The sequence below is a fragment of the Oncorhynchus mykiss genome, chromosome 16, assembly GCF_013265735.2.
Source record: "Oncorhynchus mykiss isolate Arlee chromosome 16, USDA_OmykA_1.1, whole genome shotgun sequence".
Lineage (NCBI taxonomy): Eukaryota > Metazoa > Chordata > Actinopteri > Salmoniformes > Salmonidae > Oncorhynchus > Oncorhynchus mykiss.
Genome location: NC_048580.1, coordinates 12767594 through 12792593, shown reverse-complemented (window position 1 = coordinate 12792593; position 25000 = coordinate 12767594). Strand labels below are relative to the sequence as shown.

The 25000-nt window shown below is 40.3% G+C and overlaps 1 protein-coding gene across 5 annotated transcripts in view; it reads right to left on the bottom strand.

Moving 5' to 3' along the window:
- The window catches only part of LOC110492834 (protocadherin-15-like), a 303676-nt gene that overhangs the window by 222015 nt on the left and 56661 nt on the right, over nt 1–25000 (bottom strand). For 3 of the 5 annotated variants that reach the window (XM_036946202.1, XM_036946206.1, XM_036946204.1), the window contains exon 2: nt 3165–3276. In XM_036946202.1, coding sequence (XP_036802097.1) covers nt 3165–3249 — 85 coding nt within the window. In that variant the 5' untranslated portion in view covers nt 3250–3276. Of the gene's footprint in view, nt 1–3164; nt 3277–11426; nt 11778–25000 lie in introns of those variants that run through there. The other 2 variants (XM_036946203.1, XM_036946205.1) reach the window with 1 other exon arrangement.

Below are 25000 nucleotides of genomic sequence, written 5' to 3'. Positions count from 1 at the left end.
TGCTGGAACGGAAAATGACAGTCTGCAGTAGTCTTTAAGAAGGAGTAGGCTGTCCTTGTAAATAATATTTTTTTCTTAACTGACTTGCCAAGTTAAATAAAGGTTACACTAAGAGCATAACATTTCTGCAACCTAATTTTCAAATTATTGTCTAACCAATACCCAAATGGAGATTAGGTGAAATATAAACATCCACATTTGAATGTCCTTTTTTCTTGTTATTCTATTTTATTAACGAAAGCATAAAGATGTTGATGAAGAAATACTGTACTGTTGTTTTGAGTTAGAAATGTAACACATCCGAGTACTTAAGCATCAGATACATTGCAAATTGAGGGATTTTCACAACAGTAGCCGGATTATAAAAAAGTATATTGTCCTGCTAATAGGAAACATGTGCATGAAGGGCTACACCTCCTACAGTTGTGACGTCATCACTGTTATTCTACAATGTAGAAAATAGTAAAAATATAGAAAATCCTTGAATGAGTAGGTGTGTCCAAACTTTCGACTGGTACTTGCTTAAATTAGATTAATATTATCGTGTTTCTATTCCATGAAAAACCCTCTGGGTTTCAGTTAGGATGGAACGGAAAATATGGCGCTGTACAACGTGATGTCTGGCAGTACAGTACTGGGCTATTTGGCTAAAGAATCCCTGTGTCGTGCTTGTCTCAGAGTAGAGTGAAACAGTGCTAAAATAGATGTAGGCTTTTGCTTCTAACTTCATTATGCTCTTTAAATAAATAAGACCTACACCATTTTTAACAGTATATCTAAAAATATTTTTTCAAATGATGTGACTTCCCGCCAATAATTACATTTAGAGGACTGGAGGACTCTATATTAACATCTAAGGGGCTTTTATATAATTGTAAATTAATTAATAATTGCTTTGTTTAAAAAGTAACATTTTGGAGAGATTTCGTTTTCATTTAACCTAGAGTGAGCGAGAAAAATACCATTCTTGAACATGGTGTGAGACATTCTCACTCATTTGTAAATAAAGCAAGTCATTTAGAATGATTTACTTCTGGAGAAACCTAACTTGATTATTTAGCAGACATCACTTGCTTATATTCAGTTAACACATGTCTTAAGAATATCATGGAATATTTGAACAATATTCGTTTCTCCATGCTTGTCTCAGAGCCGCGCGAAACGGTGCTGAAATAGACGGCCACAGCAGGAAGGCTATGTATTCTGTGCCCACTCATGGTATCTCTCTTCGGTTACACATCCTTGGAATAGCAGAACAGCATAAAGGTCCAGCTGGCCCTTGCTGTGCCTGGTGAGCAGTTGGTCAAGTTCTGTTGTCAGAAAAGGAATGGAAATGTCAGGGTGAAACGAAATCCTGACTCTGCCTGTTGGAGGTGGAGTTCCAGAGCTCACAGGTGTGCCTGGCTTGGATTGTGACTCCATTTCGTCCCTCGCACCTTTCAACGCATGAGTGAGTCAATGACTATTCAAGCCATTGACTCACGGATGAATGAAGATGATGTACGATCGGCAAAGGCAACCTGCGGGCATCACGGTTCGGTAAGAAATGTTTTATATATATATATATATATTTGTAAAACAAAATATCATTAGAGTACTTAAGCATCGAATACATTGCAAGTTTTTTACATTGCAAGAATTTCACAACAGTAGCCGGGCTATAAAAAGTCTATTGTCTTGCTAATTGAAATAACTTGCATGATGGGCTACATTCTTTATAATAACCACAATGTCACACATAATTTGTATCTACCTTTCCAATTACTTTTAGAGTTTGGGAATTACAAATATGCGCTTTCTTTTTAGTTACAATGTTTTCGTTTGAACGTGCAGACTTCTTTCTTTAAATTATTGTTTCATGTAGGATGCTACATGTTTGACCAGTTGCAATTGTAAGTAGGCCTAATAAAAAAATCCTACTTCTATTTGGCTGTTAAACCTCATAACTTAACTGGCTGAGGTAGGCTATTTTATATAGGGCTAGGCTCCAAAGAAAATAGACTCCAATTAAGCCCACTTGTTGTTCGTAAAGTAAAATTCAAAATTCAAAAGGCACTTGCGCATCTGAGCAAACTTTTTTGCGGGTGCATGGCAACAGCCGGATAAGATGAGGAAAAAGAAGAAAAAAAGACTTGTGAGGCGTCTGTTTCTCAAACTAGACTCTCTAATGTACTTGTCCTCTTGCTCTGCAGTGGGGCCTCCCACTCCTCTTTCTATTCTGGTTAGAGAGGTGTGCCGCTGTATGACGCAACTTTTAAAGGAGGAACCACTGTACTTGTCCTCTTGCTCAGTTGTGCACCAGGGCCTCCCACTCTGGTGAGAGACAGTTTGCGCTGTTCTGTGAAGGGAGTAGTACAAGGCTTTGTACCAGATCTTCAGTTTCTTGGCAATTTCTCACATGGAATAGCCTTCATTTCTCAGAACAAGAATAGACTGACGAGTTTCAGAAGAAAGTTATTTGTTTCTAGGCATTTTGAGCCTGTAATCGAACCCACAAATGCTGATGCTCCAGATCCTCAACTAGTCTAAAGATGGCCAGTTTTATTGCTTCTTTAATCAGAACAACAGTTTTCGGCTGTGTTAACATAATTGCAAAAGGGTTTTCTAATGATCAATTAGCCTTTTAAGATGATAAACTTGGATTAGTTAACACAGCATGCCATTGGAACACAGGAGTGACGGTTACTGGTAATGGGCCTCTGTACACCTACGTAGACATTCCATTAAAAAAAACAGCCATTTCCAGTTACAATAGTCATTTACAACATTAACAATGTCTACACTGTATGTCTGATCAATTTGGTGTTATTTTAATGGACAAAAAATTTGCTTTTCTTTCAAAAACAAGGAAATGTCTTAGTGACCCCAAACTTTTGAACGGTAGTGTATATATGTCGTTGTATGTATGTATGTATGTGTGTATGTATATATACCCCGAGCTGACAAGGTCAAATCTGTTGTATATATACACATATACATACATACATACATACATACATACACACACACACACACACATATACATACATACATACATACATACATAAATACATACATACATACATACATACATACACACACACACACACACATATATACATACATACATATTTGTACAGTGTGCATAGGATATGGGTACTGAGGAGGAGGTATAGAGGACTTACCATCTGTGTCTTGAGACAGGCAACAAGTAGCTAACAGCAGAAGTCCTTTCCCTAACCATTTGAAGTGCCATGACCTCTTCTGCATTTTTGTCAATCGTTACTGCGTGCCTACCTGGAGGGCGAGAGAGAGAGAGAGAGAGAGAGAGAGAGAGAGAAATAAAGAAAGAAAGAAAGATAAGGAAAATTACTTTTCTGTCGTGTATGTCATAATAAGTGCAGGTTTTGTCCTGCCATCCTGACTTGAACAGGAAAAACTCCTCTTGGCCCTATCCACTAGGTCTAATTAGTTTCATAGCCAGGTCATAATAGCTGAAATCTTTACATCCACATGTTAACATGAACACCGACAACACAGAACAAACAAACTATGCCACGGTATCTTTGACATGGTATCATTGACATGGTATCATTGACATGGTATCTTTGACATGGTATCTTTGACATGGTATCTTTGACATGGTATCTTCCCTGTCATGGTATCTTGGCATGGTATCTTGTTAACATATTAACTCTTTCTCTACATTGTCCACTATTCCATCTCCAGAATCCCGAAAACCTAACCCTCACAGGAGAATTGCAGGTATTCGGAAAGGAATCTGAGTCAGTCCATTTCAAAGGACATATCCTACCCAATTTTAACTTAGTGAAAGTATTTTTTCGAAGGGCTACGGGGGTCTTCTATCAAATGCAGGTTCTCTCATGTAATACCACCAGGGAGGAACTACATTCAACTATTCCCTTTGATGTAGCCAGTGTAGTTTATAGTGTTTTCCACCTGAGAGATATTACAGTAACGCTCCACAATAAAGTATAGCTTTGATGTTCCCTTCGTGTCTTCATTGGTAACTAATTATATGAAAATCGGTCTCTTCCATGTATCCCTTCACTACTGATAATATACCCCCAAAAATGTTTTGGGAAAATGTATTGAAAGAGGATTGTAAGAGGATAGTGCTAGGGTAAAAATGCATGCAATCGCTAAGATATGCAGGTACTGTGAATTCATGACTGTGTGGATCTCACAGACGGTGCAGAATGCAATGTTTTGCGTCATACTTGGGGCGGCAGGAAGCTTAGTGGTTAGAGCATTGGGCCAGTAACCGAAAGGTTGCTGGATCGAGTCCCCGAGCTGACAAGGTCAAATCTGTTGTTCTCCCCCTGAATGAGGCAGTTAACCCACTGTTCCCTGGTAGGCTGTCATTGCAAATAAGAATTTGTTCTTAACTGACTTGCCTAGTTAAATTAATAAAAGCAATTTCGCTCAAGCTAAAATATAAAACCAATGGAGAAATGCAATGGGTTGAAATTATGTTTCAATAGTACATACATTGGTAGAAGGCTTTAGTCCTGAGCAAAGGAAAAATACCACACAGACAGAGACATATCGTGACGTAGGCTATCAAGCTACCCGATTCCTTATAACATCAAGCCCTTCTCTTTCTGAACTGATTCGAGTTGCAAGTGTTATTGTCACGTATACAGCAGATTTAAACAGTACAGTGAAATGCTTAACTTGCGAGCTCTTTCCGAACAATGTGTAACCGATGTGAAATGGCTAACTAGTTAGCGGTGGTGCGTGCTAATAGCGTTTCAATTGGTGACGTCACTCGCTTTGAGACCTTGAAGTAGTGGTTCCCCTTGCTCTGCAAGGGCTGCGGCTTTTGTGGAGCGATGGGTAACGATGCTTCGACGGTGACTGTTGATGTGTGCAGAGGATCCCTGGTTCGAGCCCAGGTTGGGGCGAGGAGAGGGACGGAAGCTATACTGTTACATTGATGCTGTTGACCCGGATCACTGGTTGATGCGGAAAAGGAGGAGGTCAAAAGGGGGGTGAGTGTAACGGATGTGAAATGGCTAGCTAGTTAGCGGTGGTGCGCACTAAATAGCGTTTCAATCGGTGACGTCACTTGCTCTGAGACCTTGAAGTAGTGGTTTCCCTTGCTCCACAAGGGCCGCGGCCGTGGAGCGATGGGTAACGATGCTTCGAGGGTGACCGTTGATGTGTGCAGAGCGTCCCTGGTTCGTGCCCAGGTCAGGGTGAGGGGACAGATGTAGTCTATACTGTTACAAATGCACATTGCTACACAGTCATGTACAGGGGCGCAACTTTGGTTTAAGTAGTGGGGGGGATTATTTTTTATTTAAAACAATTATCCAGTCAGATAAGCACTCCAAACAGTCTGCCCGACGGCTTGGAGGCGTCTGCATGGTTTTGTATCACAATCCAATGATAAAACTGGGGGAGGGCACGAAAATGCAATTTCAGAATGTGGGGGACATGCCCCCTCCATCCCCAGTGAAAGTTGCGCCCCTGGTCATGTAAGTAGACTGATAATTATTGTCTTTGCTCCTCTCAACCAAGAGCTTCTTTGGAGAGAAAATGTAATTTCATACACTCCATTGTCAGAACAGATGCATATCTTTCCCCAATTGTAGTTCTGTTCCCAGATGAAACCAGAGAGACCTCTGACAACCAAGACTCAAAAGCAAAATTAACACTGGGGTTTCAAAGCTTTAATGCCAAAATATGTCTGGTTTTCTCATGGAGCAGAGCTTTTGAGCATTTAATCCACCCAGGTAATTGACTGTAGAGACATTTTAAAAACATACATCCACACACACCAAACAAGAGCACACACGCCCACACACGCATGCACGCATGTATGCCCACACACGCACACACACACGCACGAACATCCACACGGTAAACATCTTCCCCAGTATTGATATAGGTCTCAATAAGCTAATGGACCAAGACAGAGCCCTTCACTTCAGCTTTAATCCCTTAGAGTAACAGAGACAACACCTGCCTTCCTGTGCCATTGGCTCAACCTCCCAGCAGCACAATCTCACAAAAAGGCTCCACATCTACTTTGACAACAACTATCTTTTATTAATATTCTTTGAGAGGGAAAGCTAATATATTTTCGGAGAAAGAAATGATTTCCAATATTTTGTAAAGTGGAAAAAGTTGGCATAAGAAGAGAAAAACTACAATATGTTTTCTCTGAAAGGTTTTCTTGAATAGGCTGTTGGTTCTTCCTGTAATCTAATGTCTATGAAATGGAGGAGACTGGAAAGTAACATGGTACTTTGGAAGCCATAAATGTGTATTGTCTGAGAAGCAGGCAAAGGGCAGCTAGGTAATGGACCACATTTAACTTGTTAACACTGTTAATCCAGTTCTGTCACCGGTGTTTCACTAACTCTGTGAGGAGAAACACCATTAGCCAGGCGAGCTATCTAAACGGGAAACTATTCATTGGGAATAATGAGGCGGAAAGGGAATGTGATGTTTTCGGAACTGACAATAACACCGAAAGGAAGGATTACTCTTACCGGTAATTAGTAGATCAGTAAAAAAAAAACTGCCATCTTTACTTAACTTTTCACTAGAAACTTGATAAACCTTTACAACATATTAATCCGTCCAATAGCGCTCTACTGTCTTGGAAAAGAAAATACCTTGCCCAAAAAAAAGTTACATCTCTTTAATGTATTCTTCATTGGACATTGTGTAATGGTCTTTCCCAGAGAGCTTTAATATATATTAGGCTGGTGAAATTTAGCCCTCATTATCCACAGTGAAAGGTAATCAGGCAGGACTGGGTTGTAGTGGAGCAGGAGCCAGAGGAGAGTAATGATGGCACTGATGCCCATCAACACTAACACCGGAGCACCTTGATTTTCTCATGCAAGAGAGCCTCCCTGAAACATCTCTGAAATATCTACAACCCTCAGAAATATCTGTATCAAGATGATAGTTCTAACATTTACATTGTTTGCAAACTAAATATTTGGGCATTCCGATTTGATGTCACAGTTGAACTGAACTCATGAGACATCTATAGTATAAGTTCAATTGTTTATGAATCAATGGGTAAATATCATTCATTTAAAAGTCTAACAATGGATGTAGCAACTGCAGATTGCCCCCCTACAAGCTCTACTAAAGCTACTGAAGCCTACACGATAAACAAGATGAATTGAAGAATGCAAAATTAAGGCAAATAACGAGAGGAATCAAAAGACTAATAATTGGTTAGATTTGGTATATTTGTGAGTGTTTTTCCGCTCATTAAAAAGAATCTGTGAATGACTCATGTTCAGAGATTAATGACCTAAATCAGGGGAACAAATTAATATAATTATATAATTAATATAATATAAATTAATATAATTATGTGCTTTATCATCCAGATTGCCACAAATGAATGCTCCTGACTAGAGTGTTTTTTGTGTTAATCGTAATGAAACAAAACTATGACACAATGGATGTTGAGCATAATGTCCTCGACACTGTGCTTTAGCTATTTATAATACAACACCGGTAAGTGAACTAAAGTATGTCAATGGACATCATTATACTTCATAATGTGGCACTGCAGAGGGCTGCAGCACGAAAGATTGCAAGCCTAAAGGTATCGCAGTATTATTCAGCACCATGGACAGCAGCCCCAATAACGCCAGTACTGTTCAGCTCCATGGACAGCACTAGCATCCTCAATAGTGTACAAAACATTAGGAACACCTGCTCTTTCAATGACATAGACTGACCAGGTGAATCCAGGTGAAAGCTATGATCCCTTATTGATGTCACCTGTTAAATCCACTTCAAATCGGTGTAGATGAAGGGGAGGTGACAGATTAAAGAAGGATTTTAAAGCCTTGAGACAATTGAGACATGGAATGTGTATGTGCCATTCAGAGGGTGAATGGGAAAGACAAAAGACTTCAGTGCCTTTAAATGTGGTACCACCTTTGGTAGTAGGTGCCAGGCCCACTGGTTTGTGTGAAGAACTGCAACACTGCTGGGTTTTTCATGCTCAACAGTTTCCTGTGTGTATCAAGAATGGTCCACCACCCAAAGGACATCCAGCCAACTTGACACAACTGTGGGAAGCATTGGAGTCAACATGGGCCAGCAACCCTGTGGAACGCTTTCGACACCTTTTAGTCCATGCCCCAATGAATTGAGGCTGTCCTGAGGGCAAAAGGGGTACAACTCAATATTATGAAAGTGTTCCTATTGTTTTGTATACTCAGTGTTGATCCAGTAATATCAGTAGCCCCAATAGCACCAGCCTATTCAGCACCATGGACAGCAGCCACAAAAGCAACAGTACTGTTCAGCACCATGGACAGCACCCATCACTACATTTTCAGTACCATGGGCATGAGTCAGCTGGACAAACAAAGGCTGTTTGGTAGCTTGAGCACTTTAAAAACAAATATTTTGATTTATAAGTGTCCAACTTGCATACTTTTTCTGATATGAGCAGAGGAATGCAGAGAAATAACATTATTTGAGCCAGCAATTGTATAAAATAACTTTCACAGCTGACTGCCTCAAGGGCTCTAAATAATAAACTCAAAGCCAAACTCATCATTCTCAAATGTAGAGGAGACAAAGGCGAAAGCGTTGACTGAGTTTTCAAGCACTTTAATCCAAAACACAGACCCTGATTCGCATACTCTTTTTGAAGGTCTAACATGCATAGCAGAAGCCAAACCTCTCCGTCAGTGTTCCGTTTTTCTGTCCTCTGGATGGAAGTGAACTGATTCTATGCAGGTTTGGGGAGAATGGACCGGACAGACGCAGCAAACTGAATTTGTTTCAAATGACAAGCTTATTCAATGAATCCCTCTTTCGTTATTTTCTCCCTGTTCTGTTCACTGCTGCTGGCTACAGATTGGTCTAGGTGGCAATGATGGATGGTTGGAACAAACATTTCTGGACAGCTAATTAAAGAAATCTAATTCGATAAGGGGGCTCCAGACTTAAAGAGCATTAAATGCAGTGCCTGAACGCAGGCTGAATCCAATTACCCATTGTCTTTAATGAGAGGGAGAAAGCTTAACAAGCTATTGGCACCCAGACTGATTATTTGGAGCATGATCCAAAAATGTTTTGGTCTCCTTTGATGAGCAACATTGAAAGACATTTAGAAATATAGTAATTATGTCTAAATGTAAAAATGGACACAGCCAAGTACTCAACTGCTCTACAATTCCCTCTCTCTACTACTGGATACAAACAGACAAGACAACTGAATGAGAGCAAGACACGCCTCTTGTAGACATAGTGGAAATGCAATTCAGTGAGTATCCAGTAAAGGTTCAATGCTAGAAGCAGCTTGTTGACCCTAACCAGGAAGGGTCCTGACTTCTGACTCAGTGAGATCAGTGATGAGCCCACGGCAATGTGTACGCAGCCGAAATGGTAAACACGATGACCTGGCTAAACATCAGCATTGACTTTGATGTTTGCATCCTCATCTTACACTTGGAGAAGGTTACTATTGCGTCCAGCCCAGAGGTTATGTTTATTAAGCAACGGGATGAACTCTTGTAGCTTAGCATATGGGCCATTGATTTAACATCAATTGATGAGATCTAGTTCTGGGCTGCATTTGACTTGTGTGTGGAGGCTGACAAATTGCAGTATGTTTTTAAGACACTTTTAGATATTGAATTAACATTCCGCATACAGCATTATGTCATCAGGTGTCAGAGAAAGGAAGGCTTGTATTATGTCATCAGGTGTCAGAAAAGGAAGGCTTGTCATCAGGTGTCAGAGAAAGGAAGGCTTGTATTATGTTATTAGGTGTCAGAGAAAGGAAGGCTTGTAATTATGTCATCAGGTGTCAGAGAAAGGAAGGCTTGTAATTATGTCATCAGGTGTCAGAGAAAGGAAGGCTTGTATTATGTCATCAGGTGTCAGAGAAAGGAAGGCTTGTTATCGGGTGTCAGAGAAAGGAAAACTTGTATTATGTCATCAGGTGTCAGAGAAAGAAAGGCTTGTATTATGTCATCAGGTGTCAGAGAAAGGAAGGCTTGTATTATGTCATCAGGTGTCAGAGAAAGGAAGGCTTGTATTATGTTATCAGGTGTCAGAGAAAGGAAGGCTTGTATTATGTTATCAGGTGTCAGAGAAAGGAAGGCTTGTATTATGTTATCAGGTGTCAGAGAAAGGAAGGCTTGTCATCAGGTGTCAGAGAAGGAAGGCTTGTATTATGTCCTTCAGGTGTCAGAGAAAGGAAGGCTTGTATTACGTCATCAGGTGTCAGACAAAGGAAGGCTTGTATTATGTCATCAGGTGTCAGACAAAGGAAGGCTTGTATTACGTCATCAGGTGTCAGACAAAGGAAGGCTTGTATTACGTCATCAGGTGTCAGACAAAGGAAGGCTTGTATTACGTCATCAGGTGTCAGAGAAAGGAAGGCTTGTATTATGTCATCAGGTGTCAGAGAAGGAAGGCTTGTATTATGTCATCAGGTGTCAGACAAAGGAAGGCTTGTATTACGTCATCAGGTGTCAGAGAAAGGAAGGCTTGTATTACGTCATCAGGCGTCAGAGAAGGAAGGCTTGTATTATGTCATCAGGTGTCAGACAAAGGAAGGCTTATATTATGTCATCAGGTGTCAGACAAAGGAAGGCTTGTATTACGTCATCAGGTGTCAGAGAAGGAAGGCTTCTATTATGTATGCAGTAGCTGTAGTGTGTTATGCAAATGATGCATATGCATGCAACACCCTTGATAATTAAACCGAGGTAGGCTACCCCTCTTTTTCACAGATCAGTTTGGGACATTGGGGATTAAATTCTGGTTCAGGGATCTTTGGGACATCCCTACCCTAAACCTTACAGAACCCTAAGCTTAAACATTTTAAATGTTAACTTCAATGGGAAGGGACATCCCAAGCCTAACAAAGGACACTTTCGTTTGCAGTTAGGCTACTTTCACCTTACATCTACAAAGTCAAGGCAACAGATTGTTGAGAATGTTCACGCTAATTGGATGACCCTTAGGATAATCATGCCAGCATTAAGTACAACGGGATAATGTAACTGTACACTTAAAATGTATTAATATAGTATTGTAAACCTTTAATTCACGTGAGTGTTATTGCAAAGGGTCAGAATTAACGAATTCCATATAGTTTTGTAGGTATGGGATAACGATTTTCACGTTGTGGTGTCATGTCGAGAAATTACGGTTACACGTTTGTATGCGTTCTATAACAAGTAAATACAGTATTCCCGGCAAATAATAACTTGGCCAATATATCCAAAAAAAAGTCGTTCACCCAGGATGACCATTCTATGAAACGGACAAATAGTGACAGACAGTCTGATACACTGACTTTAGTAGGACCCTGCAATAGACTGGCACTTCATTCTGTAAAATCATTAGCATAAAAACATTTCAAACACTCTTTTCTTCTCAAAAATACAAGTAATGGGCAGAAAAAGTCTTACCATTAGCTCTAAAGCCATGTAAATCCTGTCCCGATAGTGCTTCTTAGAGAAAAACGCATCCTGAGGAATCCCTGAACATCAGGAACTCTATCGCCCTCTGTCTGCTTTGCCTTCCCGTTCCCGTTCTAAAGTGGCATTCAGAAACAGAAATCACACGCACTCCTCCTGCGATAAGTGGCAAAGTAGCCAGTGTGGAACTTGCTTGTATCAGAATAGGCTCCGTCTGAATTGATGACTGCTACTACTCGGGCGCCTGAACAGTAGTATCCTTGGGTACTCTATGTATTAACCAGAGCGTCGCTGCTCAGAGAGGAAATGTCCATTGAAGCCGTGAATTCACAACAGCACTACATCGCCGTAATCTAAATAGGACACAGTAAAACTCAGATTCATGTGCCCGCTGCGGATAGGTCAATATGGGCAGACCCAGCCTGGTCTCATCGACTAGAAGCAACATAGTAAACGTAAATCCAGGACACTCGAATTAGTACATAGCCTGGTTCCTCTCTAGGTTTCTTCCTAGGTTTTGGCCTTTCTAGGGAGTTTTTCCTTGCCACCGTGCTTCTACACCTGCATTGCTTGCTGTTTGGGGTTTTAGGCTGGGTTTCTGTACAGCACTTTGAGATATCAGCTGATGTACGAAGGGCTATATAAATACATTTGATTTTGATTTGATTTTAATATGATACTGTGTGTTATGTTTGATATGGTTACATAAAACAGAGGCGGTTGGTCGGGATGGGTGAATGTATAATGCAAACGCTTAACAACCCAAAGGTTGCGAGTTCAAATCTCATCATGGACTACGTTAGCATTTTAGTTAGTTAGCAACTTTTCAACTATTTACTTATTTTGAGCTACTTTTCAACTACTTAGCATGCTAGCTAACCCTTCCCTAGCCTTAACCCTTTAGCTAACCCTTCACATAACCCAAACCTTAAACATTTGAGCTAATCCTTCCCCTAACCCTAATTCCTAAACTTAACCCTAACCGTCATACAAAATGTGTGAGATATCCACAAATGAATACATACCATACGAAAAATAACATATCATACTAAATAGAGTGTGATGGATTTACAAAGAGAAAAATACGAATGGATCTGAGACCAGGCTACAACCAAGCACGAGCTGTGTTCAAATCAAATTGCATTGGTCACTTGCGCCTAATACAACAGGTAGACCTCACAGGTTCACCTCACAGTGAAATGCTTACTTACGAGCCCCAAACCAGCAATGCAGTTAAAAAAAATATGGATAAGAATAAGAAATAAAAGTAACAAGTAATTAAAGAGCAGCAGTAAATTAACAATAGCAAGACTATATACAGGGGTTACCGGTACGGAGTCAATGTGCAGGTTAGTTGAGGTAATATGTACATGTTGGTAGAGTTATTAAAAGTGACAATGCATAGATGAGAAGCAGCAGTGTAAAAGAGGGGGGGGGGGGGGGGGGGAGCAATGCAAATAGTCTGGGTAGCTATTTGATTCGGTGTTCAGGAGTATTATGGCTTGGGGGTAGAAGCTGTTTAGAAGCGTCTTGGACCTAGACTTGGCGCTCCGGTACTGCTTGCTGTGCGGTAGAAGAAAGAACCGTCTATGACTAGGGTGCCTGTGTAACGGATGTGAAACGGCTAGCTTAGTTAGCGTGGGCGCTAAATAGCGTTTCAATCAGTGACGTCACTTGCTCTGAGACCTTGAAGTAGTAGTTCCCCTTGCTCTGCAAGGGCCGCGGCTTTTGTGGCGCGATGGGTAACGATGCTTCGAGGGTGACTGTTGATGTGTGCAGAAGGTCCCTAGGGACTCTTGCCAAATTGCTTTTAATTTATGTTAAAAAAAAATTATTATAAAGTGAAAATTGCATCATCAAACATTCTACTAAGTGTAACAGTATTGCTTCTGTCCCTCTAATCGCCTCAACCTGGGCTTGAACCAGGAATCCTCTGCACACACGAACACCAGTCACACTTAAAGCATCGTTACCTGTTGCTCCACAAAATCCACAACCACTGCAGAGCAAGGGAAATAACTACTTCAAGGTCTCAGAGTGAGTGACATCACAGATTGAAACGCTACTAGCGCGCACCGCTAACTAGCTAGCAATTTCACACTAGTTACATAAGCATGGACCGACAGCATCTTCTATTTTTGGTCCTTTTTTTGGCGCGGTCCAGACCGGCCTTTATTTCAACGTCCACGGAGGTCTGTTCCGGAACGGACCAAATCTGAACCAGTCATAGACGTCTGTGTTTGCTTCAGATTTTTCATTAGAATAATACCCAACATGCTTTGCAAGTCTTTGTTTTTACATGACATTTACGTCATTCAGCATGCATGCAGGACTTTAAGGCGCTTTGGATAAAAATGTTTGCTAGATGGCATATATTATTATATTCATACCTTTTGATTTATTCAACATTTTGAAAGACTGAATTGAAAATGTATTAAAATATTTTTTTCTCTCACCCATATACACACAATTCCCAAATAATGACAATGTGATTTATTGAAAATTAAATACAGAAATCTCATTTACATAAGTATTCACACCCATTCACTATGAAACTCCAAATTGAGCTCAGGTGCATCCAATTTTCCTTCCCAATGTCCTTACAACTTGATTGGTGTCCACCTGTGGCAAATTGAATTGTTTGGACATGATATAGAAATAATCACACCTGTCTATATAAGGTCCCACATTTGACACTGCATGTCAGGGCAGAAACTATAGTATGAAGTACAAGGAACTGTCTGTAGAGCTCCAAGATATAATTGTGATGAGGCATATACCTGGGGAAAGGTATAAAACAATTTCTGGAGTGTTGAAAGTTTTCAAGAGCCTAGTGGTCGCCATCATTGGTGAAATTGAAAAAATATGGAACTACTCAGCCTCTGCCTAGTGCTGACCATCCAACCAAACTGAGCAAACATGCAAGAAGGACCTTGGTCAGGGACGTGACAAAGAACCCAATATCAACCCTGATAGAACTACAGAGTTCCTTGGCTGAGATGAGAGAACATCCCTGTCTCTAAAGCACTTCACCAATCTGGGCTTTATGGGAGAGTAGCCGGAGGCCACTGCTGAGAATAAGGCACATGACAGCATGCATGGAGTTTGTAGAAAGGCACTTGAAAGACTAAGTGAATAAGGCAAATGTTTCTGTGGTTTGATGACAGATACATTTAACTCTTTGGCCTGAATGCAAAGCTCTATGTCTGGAGAAAACCAGGCACAAATCATCACCCATCTAACACAATCCCTACCATGAAGCATGGCGGTGGTAGAATCATGCTATTGGGATGCTTTTCAGAGGCAGGGACTTGGAGACTGGTAAGGATAGAGGTAATAATAAAGAAAACCAAATACAGGCAAATCCTTGATGAGAACCTGCTTCAGAGTGCCAACGACCTTAGAGCTGATATCTTCACCCCAGTCTAACAGGACAATGACCCCAAGCATACAGCCAAAGCAATGCTGGAATGGCTTCAGAACAAGAATGTGAAAGTCCTTGAGTGGCATAGCCAAAGCCCAGACTTGAATCTCATTGAAAATCTGTGGAAAGACTTGAAGATTGCTGTTCACCGCCGCTCCCCATCTAATTTAACAGAGCTTGAGAAAATCTCCAAGGAAGAATAAGAGAAAATCCCAAATCCAGATGTGCAAAGCTGATACAGACATACCCAAGACTCAAAGCTGTAATCAACATCAGGAAAATATGTATTTTCAACGTCAAGAAAATATATATTTTCACCTTTCATTCAGAACCTAAAATTAACCTAACAGCAAGGTCTGGAAAATGTGTATTTTCAAAGTCATTTTACACACTAGGATGGGTCTACAGTTATATTGTGTTTCCACCTCTAATAGTAAAAGGTTTGTGAGTGCAGAGCAATTATAGCATAGTGGCTTTACCTTCTGTCCATCTGTTCAGTGAGTAGGATTACATCAAATCCTGTTGAGCCAGGGTATTCAGAAAGCCAAGGACTAGTAGTAAGTGGTCATCAAATCAACTGTGATAGAGTCGAGCAATGATAAAAAAGGATTTGTAATCCATTTGTGTGAATGATGTAACACGAGTTACTAGGCAGGTTTCCATTTATTAAAAAAATACATTACGACATAAACGGTTGATAAAAAAAAAACATTACGACGTGTAATAAACGGTTGATAAAAAATACATTATGACATGTGTAATGAAAACGGTTGATAAAAAATACATTTTCTAACGATCAACAACATTTTGATCCTTTCAACAGGGTGCATTTTCATTTTGATGATGGAAACGGTGTTCTTTAACACTGAAATGTAAACACAACATGCAACAAATTCCCGAGTGGCGCAGCGGTCTAATGCACAGCATCTCAATGCTAGAGGAGTCACTACAGACACACTGGTTCGAATCCAGGCTTTATCACAACCGGCTGTGATTGGGAGTCCTATAGGGCGGCGCACAATTGGCCCAGCGTTGGCCGGTGTAAGCCGTCATTGTAAATAAGAATTTGTTCTTAACTGACTTGTCTAATTCAATAAAAGTGTAAGAGTTTACTGAGTTACAGTTCATATAAGAAAATCTGTCAATTTAAATAATTTAATTTAGCCTTAAATCTATGGATTTCACATGACTGTGTGTTCAGATATGCCTCTGTTGGTCACAGATACTTAAAAAAAAAAGAGAGGGGTCAGTATCTGGTGTGACCACAATTTTCCTCATGCAGCGTGACATCTCCTTCATATAGAGTTGATTGTGGCCTGTTGAATGTTGTCCCACTCCTCTTCAATGGCTGTGCGAAGTTGCAGGATATTGGCGAGAACTGGCACACTGTCGATCCACAGCATCCCAAACTTGCTCAATGGGTGACATGTCTGGTGAGTATGCAGGCCAAGGAAGAACAGACATTTTCAGCTTCCAGGAATTGTGTACAGATCTTTGCAACATGGGGCTGTGCATTATCATGCTGAAACATGAGGTGATGACAGTGGATGAATGGCACGGTAATGGGCCTCAGGATCTCATCACGGTATTTCTGTGCATTCAAATTGCAATCGATAAAATGAAATTGTGTTCATTGTCCGAAGCTTATGCCTGCCTGCCCATACCATAACCCCACCACCACGGGGCACTCTGTTCACGATTTTGACATCAGAAAACCGCTCACCCACACGATGCCATAAACGCTGTCTGCCATCTGCCAAGTACAGTTGAAATTGGGATTCACACGTCTCCAGCATGCCAGTGGCCATTGAAGGTGAGCATTTGCCCACTGAAGTTGGTAACGATGCCAAACTGCAGTCAGGTCAAGACCCTGGTGAGGACAACGAGCATGCAGAGAAGTTTCCCTGAAACGGTTTCTTACAGTTCGTGCAGAAATTCTTTGGTTGTGCAAACCGATAATTTCATCAGTTGTCCAGGTGGTTGTTCTCAGACGGTCCCGCAGGTGAAGAAGCCAGATGTGGAGGTCCTGCGCTAGCGTGGTTACATGTGGTCTGCGGTTGCGAAGCCGGTTTAAATTCTCTAAAATGACGTTGGAGGTGGCTTATGGTAAATAAATTAACATTAAAGTCTCTGGCAACGCCCGAATTGCTTCGCCCTGCTTTTCTGGTTGGCTGGCAAGCTTCACCATCCACTTATTTGCGATCTACAGGAGTGCAAGTTTCACCATGGCACGGACCATGGCGATACATTCAGGCACATGGGAATGATTAGAATATGGAAAATATTAGTAAATTATTGCATTATACTCGCAGGCTACCTGAGACATGAAACAGATAGGTGGGAAGGCATACAGGGTGTCGCCAATTTATAAATGCGTTATTTGCCTAAATGGGTAACGGAGACTCTTCAACCACAACCTTTTTATTCCACACTGCACAGTGGTTGCTCAACTAAAAGCTTTGAGATTATGCTGTGGGTCATTTTTGGTTCAGTACGGTACCCAGTGTCACTGCTTCATTGCTCCAGACCAGCGCAAGAGGGAGTTAGAGCACTGATTATGCTTTTGGGTCCTACCGTGTCTCTAATTGACAATGAATGGTGAACATAAATCTAATAGAAACTGATAATTGTGCACAACTTCAGAATTGAATTTCAATGAACTGAATGATGAGGATGAAGGTGATTGAATTTAGAACAATAGTGTAAGAATTGCGATTTCCCTGTCCTGCACGCGCACACCCAGAAAAAACACACTTATTTTTGTGTTACTACTTTGGATAAAAAATAAATAATTACCAACATTCTTTCTGATAGTCTTTAATAAATAAATGTTTTGGTTATCCTGACCTGGACACCATATAATATTATAGTCCATTATGGGCTATTAGCAGGACAATAGACTCACCATGTATTATAATAGACCATTATGGGCTATTAGCAGGACAATAGACTCACCATGTATTATAATAGACCATTATGGACTATTATCAGGACAATAGACTCACCATGTATTATAATAGACCATTATGGGCTATTAGCAGGACAATAGACTCACCATGTATTATAATAGACCATTATGGGCTATTAGCAGGACAATAGACTCACCATGTATTATAATAGACCATTATGGACTATAGCAGGACAATAGACTCACCATGTATTATAATAGACCATTATGGGCTATTAGCAGGACAATAGACTCACCATGTATTATAATATACCATTATGGGCTATTAGCAGGACAATAGACTCACCATGTATTATAATAGACCATTATGGACTATTAGCAGGACAATATACTCACCATGTATTATAATAGACCATTAGCAGGACAATAGACTCACCATGCATTATAATAGACCATTATGGACTATTAGCAGGACAATATACTCACCATGTATTATAATAGACCATTAGCAGGACAATAGACTCACCATGTATTATAATAGACCATTATGGACTATTAGCAGGACAATAAACTCACCATGTATTGTAATAGACCATTATGGACTATTAGCAGGACAATATACTCACCATGTATTATAATAGACCATTAGCAGGACAATAGACTCACCATGTATTATAATAGACCATTAGCAGGACAATAGACTCACCATGTATTATAATAGACCATTAGCAGGACAATAGACTCACCATGTATTATAATAGACCATTAGCAGGACAATAGACTCACCATGTATTATAATAGACCATTAGCAGGACAATAGACTCACCATGTATTATAATAGACCATTAGCAGGACAATAGACTCACCATGTATTATAATAGACCATTAGCAGGACAATAGACTCACCATGTATTATAATAGACCATTAGCAGGACAATATACTCACCATGTATTATAATAGACCATTAGCAGGACAGTAGACTCACCATGTATTATAATAGACCATTATGGACTATTAGCAGGACAATATACTCACCATGTATGGTAATAGACCATTAGCAGGACAATAGACTCACCATGTATTATAATAGACCATTATGGACTATTAGCAGGACAATATACTCACCATGTATTATAATAGACCATTAGCAGGACAATAGACTCACCATGTATTATAATAGACCATTATGGACTATTAGCAGGACAATAGACTCACCATGTATTGTAATAGACCATTATGGACTATTAGCAGGACAATATACTCACCATGTATTATAATAGACCATTAGCAGGACAATAGACTCACCATGTATTATAATAGACCATTAGCAGGACAATATACTCACCATGTATTATAATAGACCATTAGCAGGACAGTAGACTCACCATGTATTATAATAGACCATTATGGACTATTAGCAGGACAATATACTCACCATGTATTGTAATAGACCATTAGCAGGACAATAGACTCACCATGTATTGTAATAGACCATTATGGACTATTAGCAGGACAATATACTCACCATGTATTATAATAGACCATTAGCAGGACAATAGATTCACCATGTATTATAATAGACCATTATGGACTATAGCAGGACAATAGACTCTTGCCAACACCTCCCTGTAGTTTGATACTTTGCGCAAGGCAATTGATCAGCATCAGCATTAAAAACTTTGTGGATGGGGCCTCCCGAGTGGCGAAACAGTCTAAGACTGCATCGCGTTACTACAGATGCTGGTTCGATACCCGTGCCGGCCGCGGCCCGGGAGATCTGAGGCGACGGTGGGCTTTTGATTTCTCTCCCTCTAAAAACAGAAATATATAATTATAAATAGCAAACTGGCTTTATTTACAAATGAGTAAGAATGTCTCATCCTATGTTCAAGAATGTCCTTTTTCATCGCTCACTTTCGGTTATTTGAAAACAAATTAATCTCCAAAATAGTTATTTTTTAAACAAACCAGAGAAAGTTGGTTTCAATTTCCACCAGAAAAGACAGAACAAATAATACAACAAGTATTGTGGTTAAACTCAAATATACTAATTGCTTTAAAAAAAACTGTATTGGCTGAACTAGATTCTCAGTTCCTCCTGAAAGCCATAATCTGCTCACTTAAATTAATAGAGATCCTGGTATGTTGTTACAGCATAATCAAAGTGAGGACAAATCGGCGATCTGCTGTATACTTATGGCCTATTGTAAGCTGAAATTCACACCTTTCCAGTACTCCTCACCACGTCCCAAACTCCACCTGAAAAAAGCTCATTGGTTGCCAAGAAAGCGGTTAGTTTTGCTAGATTCTTAACATGTGTACGCAGCTTGTGTGTGTTGGAGTCACTTAATTCTTAATTGATCTACCGTTTCTATCATAGGCCACTGTAATCGATGAGGGCTCAGGGCGGTACCATTCTGCCCATCTGATTAAGGTGCTCATGGATCAGATTCAAACTTTGAAGACCGAGATTGGGTCTAGGAAGGCAGACCAGCAGAAAGAGAAACAGTAGATAATGAGGGCAGAGAAACGGGCGACAACTGGTGCATTGGTCCAGAGCCAGGCGGTATTGGCAGAGAGTCACCCGTCATTTGGCGGAGAGTCAGGCGGCATTGGCGGAGAGTCAGGCGGAGAATGACCCGTTCAAGAGGGAGAGGAACAAGATGGAGTCACAATCCATGCCAGGCACACCTGTGAGCTCTCCGACAGGCAGAGTCAACATATGTGGCAGGTTTGTCAGGTCGTCGGTTCACAGTGATATTTCCATGCCTCTTCTGACAACAGAACTTGACCAACTGCTCACCAGGCACAGCAAGGGCGCCGTCCGGACTGTTATGCTGTTTTGCTATTCCAAGGATGTGTAACCACTGTGTCTCAGAAATTTCTGTCCATGACTAATGTAACCTGAAAAAGCAGTTAAAGGCAGAGTTAATGAGTACTTGAGGTCTCCAAGACATGGTCTGGACATGGCCTGCTCTCCCTTATGTAAGGAATTAGGCACTTTACCATGTTTACTACAGTAAGTACTGTAGGCTATATTTACTTGTCAGACTGCAGAGTAGCCTAATAAACAAATGCAGGCGGCTTCTAGCTTCAAAATGCTTGAAATGCTTTATTATCCAAATATATAAAGTGTTGGCGACCTCATGTAACCGCAACATGTCAGATAAAGCATATACTGTACAGTACAGTATTTCTTCATCAGCATCTTTATGCTGTCATTAATAAAATAATGATAAAAATACTTTTTCATTTATTTATCTATTTATTTCGTTATGGATCTATAACGAATTGCTATGGGAATAAATATCACTGAATGACAGAAATATTGGAACAAGGTAGGCTAATGAAGGTAAACAAATTGTTGCTTACTGGAAAAAACCCTTTCAAAATTAATGGAAGAGACAGCATTCAGAGGTCAAGACAGCGCTGCTCGGAGACCAGCATGGGGACTGTTCTTGATAAACCAACGCAATTTTTTCTTTTCACTGAATATCAATTTGATACTACAATTAGACTACAATTGGGGTGTGGAAATGTTAGGATTATTTTGCTCTTACTGTAATACTGTAGGCTACTCCCGGTCGCGTTGTACAGCGCCATTATGGGCTATTAGTAGGACAATAGACTCGTTAAGAAGGAGGGTATCGTCAAATGTGTTCCTTAGTTAGGTTGGCTGTATCACAACCGGCCGTGATTGGGAGTCCCATAGGGCGGCGCACAATTGTCCCAGCGTCGTCCAGGTTAGGGGAGGGTTTGGCCGGCCAGGATGTCCTTGTCCAAAAAATAGGTACGGTGGGCTTACAGTTTATCTTCCTCTAAAAACAGAAATAAATATTTTGGCCTTTATAAATCTTATTTTGTCCTTTATTCAGATTATAATTTGCTCACTTTCTGTTATTTGAAAACGAAATAATCTCAAAAATATCATTATTTTTTAAACAAAATGATTATTATTATTATTAATTAATTTAGAATTATATGAAAGCCCCCTTTTTCTTGAACAGCTTTTTTTCTGGAGTGAAGTCATTAAGTCGAGCTAAGATAGTTAAATGGAAACTGTTGTCGCATTTATTTTGTATGCCAACTTTCTAAATTTCATTTTTTTTTTAAATCACTGGACGAGTTAATGAAAACATAGCTAGCGATGGACAGGAAAAAGCATGGTTGGCATTCATTGGATTACAGATGGAATGACAATAATTTTTGTAATTTGGTGTGCTCCACGCTTTGTTGAAGACAAAGCAGATGTTAGTTTCTGACAGTGTCAGCCAGTAATTGTGTAATTATTACTGATAAATGATTTACTGTACACATTTGGGGCCATATATTCACAAACTCTGTTTATTTTTTACAACTCTCTGACCCAAAAATGTGCAAGTTATAATTTTTTTGTCATGAATCTTGTTCTGGAGGCCGCACTACTGCCGAGTGGTCATTAGCTGGCACAGCCGCTAATTCATTAAATCAGATTTTTTTTACCCTAACCTTAACAACACTGCTAACCCTAATGCTTAACCGTAACTATAAATTAAGACAAAAAGCTTATCTTAGTTTTCCTGAATTTTTACAATATAATACATTTTGACTTTGCAGCTGGCCCATCTAGCGGAAATCGCACAGTTCTGCCTCCATGGCAAGATTCATGACAAAAAACATCAACCTCCTTATAAATTACCTCTTGACGCAGGACAACATGAATTTACCACTTCAGATGTTTAAGTATTAACAAAACGAAAGGTGTTTTGTGAGGGTAATTCCAATCTAAAATGCAAGTGCCTCTACTACAGATATAGGATCTTAATGTTATAACTATTTTCTTGCTTAGAATGTTCCTGCAGGAAATGCTGATGAGCTTTGTGATTTACATAAATTCACATTAAAATCCTGTTGCTGCAGAATGATTTTCAAATTAAGAACCTACATCTGTACATGGGGAAACAGCACATCAGCCCCTACCGAAACCATAACATACACATCCAGATCAAGAAAACGTCAAGTAAAGCAACATTAACAACCTTCCAGTCTTATTTACAGGAACTTAACACATTACAATGGCAATGTGCCAACAAAATGAGCCTCCAACACACAGAGAGAGAGACAGAGAGAGACAAACAGGCAATAACGATTTGATAGACTGGCAGCCCAATTCAGAGACTAAATGTGCTCTTTTCTCATGTTTTTTTATTTTTATTATACAGGCCTCAATGACTTCTTCAACTGGACTGCCTGGGTTTGCGGTTCCAAAAGTATTGCATGTATTATTTGGAAAGCGAGAAAGCAAAGGTCATTTGCACCAGCTGTAATGCCCCTCTCTGTAACGGCTTTCCCTTGTGTTCCCAACACACACAGGGTATTTGGATGCATTGTTGCCTCACATCATAGTCTAATAAGGCAATAGGTGGAATTAATATTTAAATCTCCCTCTAAGTAATTGATGCATGTACACATTCCTGATGCATATGTACACGCTGAAATGAAAAGGACACAGAAACAAATCCACCCTTATAGAGCCTATTCAATCATGCTTAAAAGGTGTAAAATGCTGACATGAATTAATTCATTATGATCACACAGGTGATTTATCTATCACGGCCTGAGGCTAATGAAATATAGATATGTTTGGGCCTATAAATCTCCATCTCAAAGACCCACAGCAAAAAACGGCAGGCGTTCAATCAAATGTCCTTTTGTTTCACACATGATTTAGTCCATCTCAAGTTCAATGGACACAGAATCCAATTCAAGAGGTGGATCTACTGTACAGAACAACCATTCAGGTGACTGCTGCCATGCCTTTCGACTCAAGTTGGTAGCTGAGACCTGCCACAGGGCAGGAACAAAGAGTGTTGTGTTGGAGCTCTCCACGGTGCCTGCTTCGGCTCAAAGAGAGCCGCCAAGTTAAGTGCCGACACATGCTACGCTGTCCTTACGAACCGCATAGCATATCATTACAGCAGTTTGTACCGGTATGTTAGCTAGCTACCTAACGTTAATTGGCTACTAATACATCGAACTTGCCGGTATATTAACTAACTACCCAACGTTTATTGACTTGATTATTCCAGCCATTCTTAGCCTAGCTAAGTGGTATAGTTGTTGTAAGTTCTCATTTGGGTGCTTTCGTAAATTTGTTCTGGCTATCTATTTCTGACTTCAGAGCACTCTCCTATGAGTGTGTCATTGCGCAGAATAACTGATGAATTTACAAACGCTCAACACCCGTTGAATATGGCTGGTGTCAGTAAACGTCAGCAAAAAACGCGTATTTAATTGTTGCCAGCAGCACAGTGACAGTCAACAAGACTCTGGATAACATGAAAACAGCCTAACCAGCTCTGCTAGGGCAGGTAAAATGGTAAGAGTGAGGTGTTTTCTCATTTGTGTCTGGAAGTAGCTAGCAAGTTAGCCAATGTTAGCCAGTTACCTTGGGTGCTTGACTGCTGTTGTGAGGTCAGAATGCTCGGATCAACCCTACTCCTCGGCCAGAGCGTCCAGTGGCACTCTGAACCTGCCGAGAGTGAAACGCTCTGAATTTACAAACGGACAATCTGATAACACTCTGAATTGATGAACTCCCAGAGCGCACTCTGGCACTCCAGATTGAATTTACAAACACACCTGAAGTCGTAAAATGTTTAGCTAGTCATTTGTTTTGCTAACAAGCTAGCAAGAGGTTGCATAACAACAGCATCAACTTCTGGTAGACAGGTGAAAGTCCTAGTACGCTCAACTGAAAGGATACTGTTTGTTTACAGTATATTAAAATGAACTCATAGCATACAGTATGTTAGTATGGGTATTCGAACACAGCTACTGTCTCCATATGTGAAGTTAACACCTTTATACAGTACCGTACTTAAGACTAAGAATTTCCACAGGGGTCCGAAGACATCAAGGGTGTTGGTGATCGGAGACTAAAATCCCACCATGGTATCAGGGTCTGACCCCTCGTCGCCCGGCAACCTGTCTACACATTCCTGCTCTCACAACTCTCACTGTCAAACTCTGACCCTATTCACCCACACACCAAAAGTGATTTGCTTGTTAGCTACATTTCTTTCTTCACTTTCCAAGTAACACTTTGTGTCCAATCGCTGAGCTTCAACATGTGTCTTAGATGGGGTAGGTCTGAGAGAGAGAGAGAGAGAGAATGCATGTGGAAGATTGTGAGGCAGGCTCTGTGGTCCATTATAAGAGGGCCAATTGGTCCTTCTCTGGTGGCAGTGAAG